The sequence below is a fragment of the Salvelinus namaycush genome, chromosome 21 (genome assembly GCF_016432855.1).
Source record: "Salvelinus namaycush isolate Seneca chromosome 21, SaNama_1.0, whole genome shotgun sequence".
NCBI classification, from domain to species: Eukaryota; Metazoa; Chordata; class Actinopteri; order Salmoniformes; family Salmonidae; genus Salvelinus; species Salvelinus namaycush.
The window spans coordinates 25407953-25423316 of record NC_052327.1 but is presented as its reverse complement, the minus strand read 5'-3'; the positions used below and the strand labels follow the sequence as shown (position 1 = coordinate 25423316).

Sequence of the window (15364 nt, the reverse complement as noted above, 5' to 3'; positions counted from 1 at the left end):
AGCGTGCATTATTTCCTTGTAAAGCGCTGTATGTTTGCACGGTAGAATTCAATGGCTATAGTTCTTACATGTTCTATGTTTGAGCTGCTTTTGAAAGCAAAAGTCGAATTAAAAACATTGGCATTGTTGAATTAGATTTTCAGAATGGCAAGCTACTAGGACTGATGGTTTGTTTAGCTAAACTAGCCAGTCTGTTTGGTTACCACGGCAACTACTGCAGCTATCTAGCAAACTTGCTAGCTACTTCAGTGGATTTTGAACACATTTCTAGTGGAAAATGAGCACATTTCCACTGGCAAATGAACACATTTCTAGTGGCAAATGAACACATTTCTAGTGGCAAATGAACACATTTCTAGTGGCAAATGAGCAAATGAACACATTTCTACTGGCAAATGAACACATTTCTACTGGCAAATGAACACATTTCTACTGGCAAATGAACACATTTCTACTGGCAAATGAACACATTTCTACTGGCAAATGAACACATTTCTATTGGCAAATGTGTTAAATTATAGCCATGGTATAAAAGGGATAATCAACTCGGGGTTCTAAGTGTTCTCTGGAAAATAATGCAACTCCGTGGAAAGTCAGTTCCACACACACACCTTCCATGTCGTTCATGCTTTTACATAGAACGCATAGCCTCTCATTGATTATCCCTTACCTGGACAACCCTCTACGTTTAACATACATTGTATGGGTGTGTCCCTTTTTGTTTCTGAAGAATGCAAGGTCGATCTGGATAAATGTTTGTGCGTGTGTGTGTGTGCTCGCATTTAGAATGTGTCTGCATTCAAGCGTGAACTTTGTTCACAATGGCTTTCACGCTACATTGGCCATGGCTTTACAATTATGAGCAACCAAGCGAACACTCTTCACTCTTCTTATGTTTTCCATTTACTTTAGCTTTTTCTATTTAGTCAGAAATCACTTCTGTTTTTTACATTCACGTACATACGGTAGTCATGATTCGTCTCCCTGTGTGTCTGTGTTGCAGCCCAGCTTTGTGAGTGACGCAGGAGTTCCTGGACGGAGTGCTCTTGACAGCGTGGAGGTGGCCTATGGACGACAGGTCAGTAATTTGGCTTGACGCTGATTGCGCTGCAGTACCACTTAGAACGATTAGCCTGAGATACCTACAGTAAATGGCCCAAAAGGGAAGTGCAGTCCTCAATTAATCTAATTTCAAATGTTCAAAGATGTGAATCACCAAAACCCATCCTCTTGTGTATTTTACATATTTCCCTATGTTATGATTTTAGACTTCAATAGGCTGTAATACATCCAGTCAGCCTGGAGCTAAGTGCCCTGGAACCTTACTTTTGTGTGTATAAAGTAGTTGTTGTGGAATTGTTAGATATTACTGCACTGTCGGAACTAGAAGCGCAAGCATTTCGCTACACTCGCATAAATCTGCTAACTATGTGTATGTGACCAATAAGATTTGATTTGACCTCATAAGCTGAATGGAAGCACAGCCTCAGTCAGGATGCAGCTGCACTGTAGTCCACTTCATAGTAATGGGGTCATGCTAAGCAAGGCAGCAACAGATCAGAGAAATTGATTAGCTGAAAGAGCCAGGGCATGCTGGGTAATTTCTCTGCCCCACTGCACAGGTGTAGGATAGCCTGTCTCTGTCTCGTCCTCTCCAGTCTGTACATTCTGGGTGAAAGAGGAAAGCATCTGCTGGTAAAAGAGGACATAATGTGTCGCCACATCGCCGGCGGTGTCATCTTCCACAGGTCTTTGTGATCTCCTTTGATGACCTCCTGAATGTTTTCGTCTTTTTTGTTCTATTTCTTGTCATCCATCACTTTACTATGCGATTGTAGCCCCCCCTGGGTGACTGGATCGTGGTGACCAGGATCAGGGCTGGGCCCTGCTGGCATTAGTGCTGAAACAGTCGCCATTCAGTGTGTCAGCACTGATCACTCTCCTCTGCTCCATCAGTGTTTTCTCTTCTTTTATTGTGCCTCAGATCTACGTTTTTAATGAGAAGATAGTGAATGGACATGTCCAGCCCAACCTGGGAGACCTCTGTGCCTCAGTGGCAGACAGCCTGGATGACAAGGTAAGCCCCAGCTGATCCACGTCTCCATTCCACATTATTATCCCCCCATCTGCATACGTTAGTTGGTTCTTCTTCCCCTTCAATGGCTAATTATGGCATTTTTATGGATGTATTTGTGTCTCCAGAATGTGTCAGACATGTGGTTAATGGTGAAGCAGATGACAGACGTGCTGCTGGTCCCAGCCAAAGACACGCTGAAGAGCCGCACGGCCTTGGACATGCAGATGGCTTTCGTCACGCAGGCCCTTCAATTCCTGCAGAACAGGTCAGAGGAGGACAGAACCATCAAATTAGAATGAGAACACTCCCTTAATGTATTATAAAACTACACTCATGTAGTTACCCCCCTCCCACTAACGTTTCTCTTTGTGTTTCCACTACGGTAGCTATAAGAACTACACCATGGTGACGGTGTTTGGGAACCTGCACCAGGCCCAGCTAGGAGGAGTCCCTGGCACCTATCAGCTGGTGCGCAGCTTCCTCAACATCAAACTGCCAGGGCCTCTGCCAGGCATGCAGGTACTGTACTGCCCCCACACTGCAGCACATTCTGCTAGAGACGACATCGGCGATGTGCACAGCCTTACATAGCACTGTATTATTCAAGATGGTGTTTTTACTAAGTGTAGTGTAGATCCGTGTAGGGCTCCCGAGTGTCGCAGCAGTCTAAGGCACTGCATCTCGGTGCTAGAGGTGTCACTACAGACCCTGGTTTGATTCCAGGCTGTATTACACCCGACCGTGATTGGGAGTCCCATAGGGTGGCGCACAATTGGCCCAGCTTTGTCTGGGATAGGGTTTGGCCGGGATAGGCTGTCACTGTAAATAAGAATTTGTTCTTAACTGACTTACCTAGTTAAATAAAAAACAATACGCACAGCTAAACTCAGCCGTGTGTGTTATAACAGGATGGTGAGGTGGAGGGTCACCCAGTCTGGGCTCTGATCTACTACTGCCTGCGCTGTGGGGACCTGGGGGCTGCCATGCAGGTGGTGAACCGGGCTCAGCACCAGCTGGGAGACTTCAAGACCTGGTTCCAGGAGTACATGAACAGCCCTGACAGACGGTAGGAACCTCACACATACTGTGTACCTCCACTGTGTGTAGTCACCTGGTCTAGGTTCTCTGTTTCACTTTCTCCTGCAACTTGAAGTGCTGTAACACCATGGCTCAGAACACCAAACCACCATTGTGATTGCTTTTCTCATATGAATAGAAACTATTCTGCTTAGTACTCCTCCTCTCTCCAACTATTTGTCTCTGTCTTAAGCTCTGTCTGACCTATGCTGTGTCCTCTCCTCAGCCTGGCCCCCGCCACAGAGAACAAGCTGCGTCTCCACTACCGCAGAGTGCTGAGGAACTGTGCTGACCCCTACAAGAGGGCCGTCTACTGCCTCATCGGGAAGTGTGACATCGCAGACAACCATGGAGAGGTGGCTGACAAGACCGAGGACTACCTGTGGCTTAAGGTGCTGTCTGAATACCAGTCTGTAGCATGTATGTTAATATTACCTGTGTACATGATACATAGTGCCTTAAACACAGCAATACTCCATTTACATTGTAGTCATTTAGCAGATGCTCTTATCCAGTGACTTAAAGGAACAATTAGAGTTAAGTGCCTTGCTCAAGGGCACCTCGACAGATTTGTCACCTAGTTGGCTCTGGAATTCGAACCAGCGACCTTTCGATTGCTGGCCCAACGCTCTTAACTGCTGCACTACCTGCCGCCCAGTTAGGGAGGATCAGGTAAAATAGGTTTGCCTCTTGTCAATACTCCCTGACATTAATGTAGACCTGTTCTTTCCATCATGCCCACAGCTCAACCAGGTGTGCTTCGATGACGACGGCAGCAGTGCTCCTCAGGACAGACTGACACTGGCCCAGCTACAGAAACAGCTTCTAGAGGACTACGGTGAGTTCAGAACACTGCAGGATACATGACAGCCCGACTACTGAAGTGAAAATTGACCTGGATACTAATTCTGTTCTAAGAGAGAATACTGGCTAGGACTGGAGGACTCTTAGGGTTGGGCGGTATTCAGATTTTAATACTTTCATACCGTTCCTGTACCATACCGGGGTATACAATATTACCAGCAGTGCATACGAGCACTATTTCTTTCCAAACGTTAAAACATTTATTTTGTTTATTTTGACGCACATAACAAATTAGGCAGAAGGGATCTTGATCCAGGATTGGATTGTTTGTCTCTGCTGTAACCAAGAAGCTTGATCTTACACGCTAGCCTCTTAGCTATCAAGTTAGCAAACCATACCTGCGTAGCTGGAGCCCTGAGCTGGAGATACATTATTAGGCACATTTTAGATAGTTATAAGCAGGGGCGTAGTGGTATTGAAAATCATATGGTCTGTATTTCAAAATACCCCGATAGACGGTATACCGTCCAATCCTAGACTTTTAAAGTAGGGTTGTGTAATGGCACCACTTCTCAGCCCCCCCTGGGATCTGCTCTGTTCAGATAAAGAAGTGCTTCATTGTTCACTCTTAAAGCTTCAACTTTTCTTTAGTTTTATCCCACAGAGGGAGGCAAAGCTCTCCCACCTGGAGGATGAGTCATGGCTTGCTATCTCTCTCATTTTAACACAGTGTATTAAAAGGTGACTGTGACTCATAGATAAGCCTGCTGCCTTTCAAAATGGCTGATGTATTCATGTTTTCTTCCTACTCAGTTGAACATGAACTTCACTGAGAGGGATTAATGCAAGTTGATGTGATGACTATGTAGTGGAATAGTTTGTTTGAAAATGTTTTAATATTTGTAATACTGAGCAACTACAGGTGACTGCCAAAATAAAGGAAACTCCAACATACAGTGTCATAAGAGGGCATTGGGCCACCACGAGCCAGAACGGCTTCAATGCACCTTGGTATAGATTCTACCAGTGTCTGGAACTTTGTTGGAGGGATGCGACACCATTCTTCCACGAGAAATTGCATAATTTGGTGTTTTGTTGATGGTGGTGGAAAACGCTGTCTCAAGCAGCGTCTTTCAATTGGGTTGAGATCTGGTGACTGAGAAGGCCATGGCATATGGTTTACATCTTTTTCATCCTCATCAAACCATTCAGTAACCACTCGTGCCCTGTGGATAGGGGCATTGTCATCCCATGGAGGCATAGCCATGGTAGCCAAAATAATGGCCTGCCCAGCATTTTTATACATGACCCTAAGCATGATGGGATGTTAATTGCTTAATATACCTGCTTTCAATATACTTTTTATCCCTCATTTACGAAAGTGATTAAGTTGTTTTGGCAGTAAATTGCTGACTTTATCTATATTGAATTAGCATGTTCTATATTCCATTTTCCATGTTGTGAATGTGATCCTAATGATTTTGAGTTTATTTCTGTTCCTTTCCAATCTATAGGAGAGTCCCACTTCTCGGCCAGCCAACAGCCGTTTCTGTACTTCCAGGTGCTGTTCCTCACGGCCCAGTTTGAGGCTGCTGTGGCCTTCCTGTTCCGGGTGGAGCGTCTACGCAGTCATGCAGTTCACGTGGCTCTGGTTCTCTACGAGCTACGGCTGCTGCTCAAGTCATCAGGACAGAGCGCACAACTGTGTACGTCCTGTCAGGATACCTACCTGTCTGACCTTTCTCTACATTGACAATCAGTCATGTTCTACAAAGGATGTCTTAGTTCACAGATATTGGAAGGACACTTGACTTACTGTTGCATGAAGTATGTGGTCTTGTTCATTAGGGATGCAAAGCTTGATTCCTTTTTTAAAAGGGGCTTAATTTCTAGGTAAACATCATTGTAGTTTTGAAGCTGATACTTATAAGTGAATGTTTTCTACCTTTCAGTGAGTCAGGAAGCTGGGGACCCCCCTATGGTGCGTCGGCTCAACTTCATCCGGCTGCTCATGCTCTACACGCGCAAGTTTGAGTCCACAGACCCCCGGGAGGCTCTACAGTACTTCTACTTCCTACGGTACGTTACGCTACGTTGCGGCCATCCTCCTAACAGATGCTGTTCTCAGGTGAGGGGACTTCTTCTCTCCACCAGTCCACTGAGTGTCAATAGGACTTGGAGGCATGGCGGTAGACTTCCTACTGTACTTAAGCTTAGTCATGGGCGGATCGATACAGTTGCATATCTCAGTATTGTTTTGATATTTGACTCCCAAGTATCTATTTGATTATTTATTTATTGCTACTGTAGGTAGCTTTATCTAGCATTAGTCGGCTGTACCTGCGCCAAAACTCCAGTATTTTTCATCCTAAAGCTTGTTCTCCCTCTTCTTTTTAAATAGTGAGCCAACTTGTTTTCAGCACTTATTTCCATGACTGATCAAAGCCTTGTTTTCTCATGCTCACTCTTGTCTTGCAGATATATGGTTAGCAATATGTTTGGAACCTCAAATCGCAGTAATATCAAAATATGTAATCACAATACATATGAATAACCCAGTGGGCCATGAATGAGTTCACCATGAATAATACAGGCTTTCACACATGCCATTGGTTGGTTTACTCTTTCTATTCAGGTTCATTTTGATGAGAGCCTTCAGACCTCTATCATTATTTAAAAGATGTAATGTGTATATAATCATTCAGTTTGTTAACCAAATATGTGAATGTGTATCCTCTATTCCTTTTGGACACAGGAATGAAAAAAACAACCAAGGAGAGAACATGTTCATGTGCTGTGTTAGCGAGCTGGTGATTGAGAGTCGAGAGTTTGACATGCTTCTAGGAAGACTGGAAAAAGATGGCAGCAGAAAGGTAATGGTCACACCTTCATTTTCAATTTTGTTATTTAATTGAATTAATTATTATTTATGATCCCTTTTGTGAAAGCATTTGTGGTGCTGCTGGTTTTTCCATTGTGCTCGTGGCACCCCAGAACATTTGTATTCAGGCGGTTCAAAGAGCTGATTGTGAGTTGTGCTTCTCCCCCAGCCTGGAGTGATTGATAAATTTGCCGGAGACACTCGAGCCATTATCACAAAAGTGGCGCTGGAGGCTGAGAACAAGGGCCTGTTTGAGGAAGCAGTCAGACTGTATGAGCTGGCCAAGGTGAGCCGGGCTCTGGGAAAGGTTGAGGTCTAGGTGAAGGTACAGGCTGGATAGAGGAAGAGTAGGAAATAATGAAATGTCACATCACATTCCTCTGTTTTTCTCCTCTGATCTTTAGAATCCAGACAAGGTCTTAGAGCTGATGAACAGGCTGCTGAGTCCTGTTATCGCCCAAGTCAGCGCTGCCCAGTCCAACAAGGAGAGACTGAAGAACACTGCTGTTGCCATCGCTGAGCGGTACTATCCTCGCCACCTACTCTCACTCACATACTTACTGTGCATCATTTACATTCTGCATTGCCACTGAAATTAAATAATGTTTGACGTTGCATCATATAGGCTTACTGAAAGCAATTGTTAAAAAGACAAGTGGACCTCATCAAAAGTGGACCATTTAGGCCCAGTTCTAACTTTAGTGTGTGGTCTTGTTTACGGACTCAGGTACCGGACCCAGGGTGTTGCTGGAGAGAAGTCTGCAGACAGCACCTTCTACCTGCTGCTGGACCTCATGACCTTCTTTGATGAGTACCATGCTGGAAACATAGACCGGGCCTATGATGTGAGCCTTATCACCCAGGGCTTCCTGCCTGATGGCTTACAATGCTGTTTATTCAGATGGCATTGAGAAACGTTATGATAGCCTCCTCTCCTCTTAAATGTTAAGTCCCCTATTTGGAGACTAGGGGACATTTTGGTGTACAAAGCTCTCTGTGAACGTCATCTTACAGTGCCAGAAATCCCCATCTCTCTGCTCTCCGCTCCCACTCTCCCAGCGGAGCTGACTTGAAGTGTCAGGTTTCAGACCCAACATTTGCATAGGGAGTGACGTGTCCCATTTTCTTGCCCATCCAGACAAGGAACGATTTCCGGTGTCTGGGAAACTCACATCTGTGCTTGCAATAGCGCACATGAAACGGGATAATCTAGTGGATGCAACAGTAGTATATTGTCAGCCGGATTTAGAGCGCTCAACATGAAAATAATTGTGTATAATTAAACTAAGACCACTTTATCTTGGTCACAGACGGACAAAATCACTTTGTGCTTAAAGCTGAAGTTGTAACAAGTCTGCACACATGGGAATGGTGTCTCTGCGCCTCTTAGTGGACATTTAAGAGAAAATTCTTTCTGCAGTTATGAAAAAATTTGATCATATTTATTTTAGTTATCAGAAATGTAAAATCTTTTAGTAAATTGTTTATAATTTTATTGTAACTATATCTTAAAAAACATTTATGTAATTTCAAGCCCTATTGTCCCACTTTTTTGAATGGAAAACAATTATATATGATTTTTCAGATTTTATTTGATAAAATATAGATTTTGGCCTTTACAACTTAATCCCATAGAAATGCATTGAATAACACATTCATAAATGGCAAAAAGGCCAGTAATTTTGTTTATAATAAACAAGGTTTTGAAGTGTCTGTCCTAAATCTAGGAGATATTAAAAAATATATACAGTGGGGCAAAAAAGTATTTAGTCAGCCACCAATTGTGCAAGTTCTCCCACTTAAAAAGATGAGAGAGGCCTGTAATTTTCATCATAGGTACACTTCAACTATGACAGACAAAATGAGAAAGAAAATTCCAGAAAATCACATTGTAGGATTTTTAATGAATTTATTTGCAAATTATGGTGGAAAATAAGTATTTGGTCAATAACAAAAGTTTATCTCAATACTTTGTTATATACCCTTTGTTGGCAATGACAGAGGTCAAACGTTTTCTGTAAGTCTTCACAAGGTTTTCACACACTGTTGCTGGTATTTTGGCCCATTCCTCCATGCAGATCTCCTCTAGAGCAGTGATGTTTTGGGGCTGTTGCTGGGCAACACGGACTTTCAACTCCCTCCAAAGATTTTCTATGGGGTTGAGATCTGGAGACTGGCTAGGCCACTCCAGGACCTTGAAATGCTTCTTACGAAGCCACTCCTTCGTTGCCCGGGCGGTGTGTTTGGGATCATTGTCATGCTGAAAGACCCAGCCACGTTTCATCTTCAATGCCCTTGCTGATGGAAGGAGGTTTTCACTCAAAATCTCACGATACATGGCCCCATTCATTCTGTCCTTTACACGGATCAGTCGTCCTGGTCCCTTTGCAGAAAAACAGCCCCAAAGCATGATGTTTCCACCCCCATGCTTCACAGTAGGTATGGTGTTCTTTGGATGCAACTCAGCATTCTTTGTCCTCCAAACACGACGAGTTGAGTTTTTACCAAAAAGTTCTATTTTGGTTTCATCTGACCATATGACATTCTCCCAATCTTCTTCTGGATCATCCAAATGCTCTCTAGCAAACTTCAGATGGGCCTGGACATGTACTGGCTTAAGCAGGGGGACACGTCTGGCACTGCAGGATTTGAGTCCCTGGCGGCGTAGTGTGTTACTGATGGTAGGCTTTGTTACTTTGGTCCCAGCTCTCTGCAGGTCATTCACTAGGTCCCCCCATGTGGTTCTGGGATTTTTGCTCACCGTTCTTGTGATCATTTTGACCCCACGGGGTGAGATCTTGCGTGGAGCCCCAGATCGAGGGAGATTATCAGTGGTCTTGTATGTCTTCCATTTCCTAATAATTGCTCCCACAGTTGATTTCTTCAAACCAAGCTGCTTACCTATTGCAGATTCAGTCTTCCCAGCCTGGTGCAGGTCTACAATTTTGTTTCTGGTGTCCTTTGACAGCTCTTTGGTCTTGGCCATAGTGGAGTTTGGAGTGTGACTGTTTGAGGTTGTGGACAGGTGTCTTTTATACTGATAACAAGTTCAAACAGGTGCCATTAATACAGGTAACGAGTGGAGGACAGAGGAGCCTCTTAAAGAAGAAGTTACAGGTCTGTGAGAGCCAGAAATCTTGCTTGTTTGTAGGTGACCAAATACTTATTTTCCACCATAATTTGCAAATAAATTCATTAAAAATCCTACAATGTGATTTTCTGGATTTTTTTTCTCATTTTGTCTGTCATAGTTGAAGTGTACCTATGATGAAAATTACAGGCCTCTCTCATCTTTTTAAGTGGGAGAACTTGCACAATTGGTGGCTGACTAAATACTTTTTTGCCCCACTGTATATACATTTGATTTGATTTACACATATTTATCCCCTTTTTTGGGGTAAGCACAAAGCTACCTTCATACTTCCATGTTTTACCTTCAGGCGAGTCCCTTGACACTTGTGGGGGTTGTAGACCAAAACGGAGAACGACAATGTGAGAGTCTCCCCTTTCCATAATAGTTTTTAGGGCAAACCATTCGGACGCTATGAACGTTTTCCCGAAAAGACCGATTTTTGGGATGTCTCATGGTCTGACAAACACCTTGCTAGCCCTGCCACCTTTCACAGCAGATGCTGAAGTGCGACAGTGGTGGATTGAGACGTATCCAATGCAAAAAAAAATCTCTACTTTAAACTGACAGATTTTAATGGGAATTTTTTTGGTATGTATCTTAGATTGAAGCACTGACTCTAGGGGTTAAAGGAAAGAGTCACCTTTTTGAATGTTATGTTGTTTTTGTGTGTTTAGATGCACAAAAACGATATAATGTTTAAAATGGGTGAATCTTTCCTTTAACTGTCCCTAACTTCTCCCCTCCAACTCTCTCTTTGTCTCTCTGTCAGGTGATGGAGAGACTGAAGCTGGTCCCTCTGAGTCAAGACAGTGTGGAGGAAAGGGTCGCTGCATTTCGCAATTTCAGTGATGAGGTGAGATATATATAAGTAGGTGTGTCCAAACTTTTCACTGGTACTGTGTATATATGTACACAATCAATCAAATGTATTTATAAAGCCCTTCTTACATCAGCTGATGTCACAAAGTGCTGTACAGAAACCCAGCCTAAAACCCCAAACAGCAAGCAATGCAGGTGTAGAAGCACGGTGGCTATGAAAAACTCCCTAGAAAGGCCAGAACCTAGGAAGAAACCTAGAGAGGAACCAGGCTATGCGGGGTAGCCAGTCCTCTTCTGGCTGTGCCGGGTGGAGATTATAACAGAGCCAAGATATTCAAATGTTCGTAGATGACCAGCAGGGTCAAATAATAATAATCACAGTGGTTGTCGAGGGTGCAACAGGTCAGCACCTCAGGAGTAAATGTCAGTTGGCTTTTCATAGCCGATCATTGAGAGTATCTCTACCGCTCCTGCTGTCTCTAGAGAGTTGAAAACAGCAGGTCTGGGACATGTAGCACGTCCGGTGAACAGGTCAGGGTTCCATAGCCGCAGGCAGAACAGTTGAAACTTGGAGCAGCAGCACGGCCAGGTGGACTGGGAACAGCAAGGAGTCATTAGGCCAGGTAGTCCTGAGGCATGGTCCTCCAAGAGAAAGAGAAAGAGAGAGAGAGAGAGAGAGAGAGCGCATACTTAAATTCACACAGGACACCGGATAAGACAGGAGAAATACTCCAGATATAACAGACTGACCCTAGCCCCCCGACACAAACTACTGCAGCATAAATACTGGAGGCTGAGACAGGAGGGGTCAGGAGACACTGTGGCCCTGTCCGACGATACCCCCGGACAGGGCCAAACAGGCAGGATATAACCCCACCCACTTTGCCAAAGCACAGCCCCCACACCACTAGAGGGATATCTTCAACCACACGAGAAAGCCCATCCTGAGACAAGGCCGAGTATAGCCCACAAAGATCTCCTCCACGGCACAACCCAAGGGGGGGGCGCCAACCCGGACAGGAAGATCACGTCAGTGACTCAACCCACTCAAGTGACGCACCCCTCTTAGGGACGGCATGGAAGAGCACCAGTAAGCCAGTGTCTCAGCCCCTGTAATAGGGTCAGAGGCAGAGAATCCCAGTGGAGAGAGGAGAGCCGGCCAGACAGAGATGGCAAGGGCGGTTCGTTGCTCCAGTGCCTTTCCGTTCACCTTCACACTCCTGGGACAGACTACACTCAATCATAGGACCTATTGAAGAGATGAGTCTTCAATAAAGACTTAAAGGTTGAGACCAAGTCTGCGTCTCTCACATGGATAGGCAGACCATTCCATAAAAATGGAGCTCTATAGGAGAAGGCCCTGCCTCCAGCTGTTTGCTTAGAAATTCTAGGGACAGTTAGGAGGCCTGCGTCTTGTGACCGTAGCGTACGTGTAGGTATGTACGGCAGGACCAAGTCGGAAAGATGGGTAGGAGCAAGCCCATGTAATGCTTTGTAGGTTAGCAGTAAAGCCTTGAAATCAGCCCTTACCAGTGTAGAGAGGCTAGCACTGGATTAATATGATACATTTTTTTGGTTCTTGTCAAGATTCTAGCAGCCGTGTTTAGCACTAACTGAGGTTTATTTAGTGCTTTATCCGGGTAGCCGGAAAGTAGAGCATTGCAGTAGTCTAACCTAGAAGTGACAAGAGCATGGATTCATTTTTCTGCATCATTTTATAACAGAAAGTTTCTTTCTGATTTTTGCAATGTTACGTAGATGGAATAAAGCTGTCCTTGAAACAGTCTTGTAACGCTGAGGTCCTTCACAGTTTGTTTTTTTTAGACGACTGTACAACCATCAAGATTAATTGTCAGATTCAACAGAAGATCTCTTTGTTTCTTGGGACCTAGAACAAGCATCTCTGTTTTGTCTGAGTTTAAAAGTAGAACATTTGCTGCCATCCACTTCCTTACGTCTGAAACACAGGCTTCCAGGGAGGGCAATTTTGGGGCTTCACCATGTTTCATCAAAATGTACAGCTGTGTGCATCGCAGTGAAAGTTAACATTATGTTTCCGAATGACATCACCAAGAGGTAAAATGAATAGTGGTCCTAAAACGGAGCCTTGAGGAACACCTAAATTTACAGTTGATTTGTCAGAGGACAAACCACCCACAGAGACAAACTGATATCTTTCCGATAGATAAGATCTAAACCAGGCCAGAACTTGTCCGTGTAGACCAATTTGGGTTTCCAATCTCTCCAAAAGAATGTGGTGATCGATGGTATCAACAAGACAGTTGAGGGAATGCCAAGAGTGCAAAGCTGTCAAGGCAAAGGTGGCTATTTGAAGAATCTCAACTAAAACAAATCAAAATAGGGCCTCCCGGGTGGCGCAGTGGTCTAGGGCACTGCATCGCAGTGCTAACTGCGCCACCAGAGTCTCTGGGTTCGCGCCCAGGCTCTGTCGCAGCCGGCCGCGACCGGGAGGTCCGTGGGGCGACGCACAATTGGCATAGCGTCGTCCGGGTTAGGGAGGGTTTGGCCGGTAGGGATATCCTTGTCTCATCGCGCTCCAGCGACTCCTGTGGCGGGCCGGGCGCAGTGCGCGCTAACCAAGGGGGCCAGGTACACGGTGTTTCCTCCGACACATTGGTGCGGCTGGCTTCCGGGTTGGAGGCGCGCTGTGTTAAGAAGCAGTGCGGCTTGGTTGGGTTGTGCTTCGGAGGACGCATGGCTTTCAACCTTCGTCTCTCCCGAGCCCGTACGGGAGTTGTAGCGATGAGACAAGATAGTAATTACTAGCGATTGGATACCACGAAAAATTGGGGAGAAAATGGGATAAAAAAAATTAAAAAGAAAGAAAAAAACAAAAAAAACAAATCAAAATATATTTTAAACACTTTTTTTCGTTACTTCAAAACTATTTCATAGTTTTTATGTCTTCACTATTATTCTACAATGTAGAAAATAAAGAAAAACCCTTGAATGAGTTGATGTTCTAAAACTTTTGACCGGTTGTGTGTGTGTATATAAAATATGAATGTATATATAATTATACTCAGTATGCAACACTACACTTTCAAAGTGTACATGTAATCTTCTCTTGTCCTTTTTTTCCTACTGTCTCTGTCTTATTCTCATTTGAATCTTCTTCCAGGTCAGGCATAATCTGTCGGAGGTACTCCTGGCCACCATGAATATCCTGTTCACGCAGTGCAAGCGCCTGAAGGGGGCCACAGCAGGAACCCCTGGTCGACCACAGAGGTCCATCGAGGACAGAGACTCGGTGAGGAGATGGTGACTTCTCAGGGCAATACTGGCCATGGGATAAAACCTGAGGAAATGTATAAAGACTTTTGGGGGCTGTGCATTGTGATGAACTGGGCAGTAAAGACATGCCTCTGCTCCATTATGTGATATTTCATTGAATAAGGAGTACTTATTGGGGGCTATCTTGTCTATCTATCTTGTCTAGTTTTTATCTGTTTTCACACATTATTGATTTCTCTGTCAGCTCTAAGATGTCTTTTCTGTGTGTGTCAACAGCAACTGCGCAGCCAAGCCCGTGCACTGATCACATTTGCTGGGATTATCCCGTACCGCATGGCAGGCGACACCAATGCCCGGCTGGTGCAGATGGAGGTCCTGATGAACTGACCCCAAAATACCTTCAAGCCCCAGCCACACCCACCCTTTTCATCAACTGTCAGATTTTGTTTTGCTTCGTCCCCATTTTATGTTTCTTTGTCCTTATTCGTTGCTCCATATTTGTATTTTTTTCATAAATTGAAATAAAATGTCAGTTAAATTTAATTTCTTACGCCTTCATTTAATTTGATTCATTTGCATTTAGTATTTCAGTTTGCTTTTTTAAAAATTATTATTATGCGTCATGGTCATCTATACAATTATTAGTGGTATGAGTACTACCTGGATTTAAAGTAAACTGAAGGAAGTACTGTTAGAGTCATTTGGAATTTTTGATTTTAAAATCAATTGTGCCTTTTGATATTATTTTATGGTAAAAGGCATATTTTGAGATTTTGGCAATGAAGCCCTTTTTTCTATTTACCCAGAGTCAGATGAACTCTTGCTGCTAAAACTGCACACTGTACCATAAAAATGGTACCCATGAGTTAATCTGACTAAATAGAAAAAAGGGCTTAATTGCCAGGATCTCCAACTATTCCTCAGACATGGCCTGCCTATAGTCATAGAAGCAACAGGAAATTGGGAATCATATTGAACTAACCATAATCCAGTGGTCCAGGAAGAACTAAATCTTGCAAAAAGTTTTGTCTTCACCAGAAGATGTGTGTTCTACATTGAATCCACCTCCACAGTCGATAAAAATGTCATTTGGAGAAACCAATGATTTTATCAAGGTATCATGTCAAACTGAAACCGGCAGCTAATACGATTTTGTGGGTGCTAGAACGACAATTCAGCATCCACTGTGTAATCTGTAAATTGGTCAAACTGCACACCCACACATACAAAATTGTATCCCTGCTGGTGGTTATCTATAAGGAATTACATGATGATATACCAATCTTTGCTACTAGTTATACCTGATTGATTTGCTTAG

General features: G+C 43.9%; 1 protein-coding gene across 2 annotated transcripts in view; it reads left to right on the top strand.

The window, feature by feature from the left end:
* Positions 1 to 14589, top strand: part of LOC120066239 (nuclear pore complex protein Nup93-like) — a 39723-nt gene extending 25134 nt beyond the window's left edge. For both annotated transcript variants that reach the window (XM_039017469.1, XM_039017470.1), the window contains exons 6-21: positions 1004 to 1078; positions 1985 to 2077; positions 2203 to 2342; positions 2464 to 2596; positions 2986 to 3143; positions 3381 to 3546; positions 3899 to 3992; positions 5473 to 5664; positions 5911 to 6037; positions 6714 to 6831; positions 7009 to 7125; positions 7244 to 7362; positions 7567 to 7684; positions 10742 to 10825; positions 13934 to 14062; positions 14323 to 14589. In XM_039017469.1, coding sequence (XP_038873397.1) covers positions 1004 to 1078; positions 1985 to 2077; positions 2203 to 2342; positions 2464 to 2596; positions 2986 to 3143; positions 3381 to 3546; positions 3899 to 3992; positions 5473 to 5664; positions 5911 to 6037; positions 6714 to 6831; positions 7009 to 7125; positions 7244 to 7362; positions 7567 to 7684; positions 10742 to 10825; positions 13934 to 14062; positions 14323 to 14433 — 1974 coding nt within the window. In that variant the 3' untranslated portion in view covers positions 14434 to 14589. The remainder of the gene's footprint in view (positions 1 to 1003; positions 1079 to 1984; positions 2078 to 2202; positions 2343 to 2463; positions 2597 to 2985; positions 3144 to 3380; positions 3547 to 3898; positions 3993 to 5472; positions 5665 to 5910; positions 6038 to 6713; positions 6832 to 7008; positions 7126 to 7243; positions 7363 to 7566; positions 7685 to 10741; positions 10826 to 13933; positions 14063 to 14322) is intronic.
* The last annotated feature ends 775 nt before the right edge of the window (positions 14590 to 15364 follow it).